We start from the raw sequence: 2,272 nt of genomic DNA on the forward strand, positions 1-2,272 counted from the left end.
GACCAGGAAGGGGACATCCTCAATGACCCCAGGTGGGACAGGGGACATTGGGGTGTCCCCAGGACAGAGAAGGGACATCCTGGTGTCCCCAAAATCAGGAAGACACTCCAAGTGTCCCCAGATGGGACACCAGGGTGTCCCCAAGACAAGGAGGACCCTCGCAGTGTCCCCATCCCTACTTGTCCCCTGGCAGAGCCTCGCGTGCCCGGGCCAACCTCTGCGTCCCCTCCTTGTCCCCCATCTCTGTCGCCAAGGCCACCACGATGTCCCCAAGGGCCTGGGCGCTGGCGGGGAAGCCTTGGTCCATCTCCAAGTCCTGGGTGACAGCGTCCACCAAGGTCCTCAGCTGGCGGGTCACCTCCTCCAGCGTCCCCAGGGTGTCACTGAAGGTGGCGGTGGCCTCGGCGGTGGCCTTGGTGACAGCGGCGATGGCCCTGGCCCGGTGGCGGTAGTGGTCGGCTTGCTGACGTTGGTCGCTGAGGGCGGTGGCCAGGTGACGCTGGGCTGTCTCCGTGCCGTACAGGGCCGCCTGGCACGTGATGATGACGGTGGCCAGGGCGGTGACAAATTCACTCTCCTGGGTCACCCCCAGCGCCTCCCGCACCACGTCCAGGGACACTGCGGGGACATCGGGGACACACACGCACAGGGACATCAACCACTGTCCTCAGCCCCTCCCAGTGGCTCAATCCCCTCCCAGTAGCTCCAGACCCCTCCCAGTGGCCCCAGTCCCCTCCCAGTGGCTCTAGTCCCCTCCCAATGGCTCCAGTCCCCTCCCAATGGCCCTGTCCCCTCCCAGTGGCCCCTGTCCCATCCCAGTGTGCCCAGTCCCTCCCAGTGGCCCCAATCCCCTCCCAGTGGCCCCAGTCCTCTTCCTGTGTCCCTATCCCCTCCTGATGTCCCCCATCCCAGTGTCCCCATCCCATCCCAGTGTCCCACATCCCAGTTTCCTTGTCCTCTCCCAGTTTCCCCAGTCCCCTCCCACTGTCCCCAGTCCACTCCCAGCGTCCCCAGTCTTGAGTCAGTGTCCTTGTCTTCTCCCAGTGTCCCCAGTTCCATCCCAGTGTCTCCAGTCGTGTCCCAGTGTCCCCAGTCCCCTCCCAGTGGCCCCAGTCTTGTCCCAGTGGCCCCGTCCCTTTCTGGTGTGGCAATGCACTCTCCGTGTCTCCTTCCAGTGTCCCCAGTCCACTTCCAGTAGCCCCAGTCTTGAGCTGGTGTCCCCCATCCCAGTGTCCCCAGTCTTCTCCCAGTGTCCTCCAATCCATACTGGTTGAGGCAAGGGAAGCTCTATACTGGTCTATACTGGTCTATAGGGCATTCTGCTGGTCTTTACTAGCCCCTACTGGTCTACAGTGGCTCCTACTGGTCCCTATTGGTATATACTGGTTTGAACCGGTCTGAATGGGTCTGTAGAGCTCCAGACTGGTCTATAGTGCTCAGAACAGTGGAAAGCTTCTACTGGTCTGTAGGGTTCTCTGCTGGTCCCTACTAGTCTATAACGTCTTCTGCTGGTCCCTACTGGTCTATAGGGTCTTCTGTTGGTATTACTGGTCTGAAATGGTCCATACTGGTCAGGGCAGGGGAAAGTCTCTACTTGTCTGTACAGCTCCTTACTGGTCTGTAAGGTTCCCTACTGGCATTACTGGTGCATGCAGATCTGCAGGACTCCTTACTGGTCTGAACTGGTCCATTCTGATCTCTACTGGGCAGGGCAAGAGAAAGTCTCTATTGGCCTGTAGGGCTTTCCTACTGGTCTGAACTGGTCTGTAGGGTTCTCTGTCACCAGTACTGGTTTTTAAAATTGTCTACCAGCATTACTGGTCCAAGGAGATCTGTAGGGATCCTTACTGGTCTGAACTGGTCCATTCTGATCTCTACTGGGCAGGGCAAGAGAAAGTCTCTGCTGGCCTGTACAGCTTCCTACTGGTCTGTACTGGTCTGTAAGGTCCTCTATTGGCATTACTGGTCCAAGCAGATCTGTAGCATTCCTTACTGGTCTGAACTGGTCCCTGCTGGTCTATACCGGTCCATACTCACGCAGGGGGGTGCAGAGAAGCATCAGCACTATGGCGACGTCTCGGGCCACGCGCAGCACCCGGCGGCGCCGGCGGGTCTGACTCAGTTCCCGCTCCAGTTCGGCAGCGCGGGCGGCGGCCAGTGCTCCCAGTGCACCGTAAACACCTTCGGCATCGACCCCCGGCGGTGGTATCTCCGATGCCGCCGACACCATCGTCTCCTTCAGCACCGCGTTCAGCCTCTCCCGAGCCTCCTC

At 59.8% G+C, this 2,272-nt stretch overlaps 1 protein-coding gene across 1 annotated transcript; it reads right to left on the reverse strand.

Moving 5' to 3' along the window:
* Positions 1–129: 129 nt before the first annotated feature.
* On the reverse strand, positions 130–2,255 carry LOC113490940. Its single transcript, XM_026867554.1, has 2 exons — positions 2,038–2,255; positions 130–618 (listed from the first exon to the last, which is right to left on the reverse strand). Exons 1-2 carry the CDS (start codon positions 2,228–2,230, stop codon positions 176–178), a joined length of 636 nt encoding a protein of 211 aa, XP_026723355.1. The 5' UTR covers positions 2,231–2,255; the 3' UTR covers positions 130–175.
* Positions 2,256–2,272: the final 17 nt, after the last annotated feature.

Source organism: Athene cunicularia, unplaced genomic scaffold, assembly GCF_003259725.1.
Source record: "Athene cunicularia isolate RWA unplaced genomic scaffold, athCun1 SCF_73, whole genome shotgun sequence".
In the NCBI taxonomy this organism is placed as follows: Eukaryota; Metazoa; Chordata; class Aves; order Strigiformes; family Strigidae; genus Athene; species Athene cunicularia.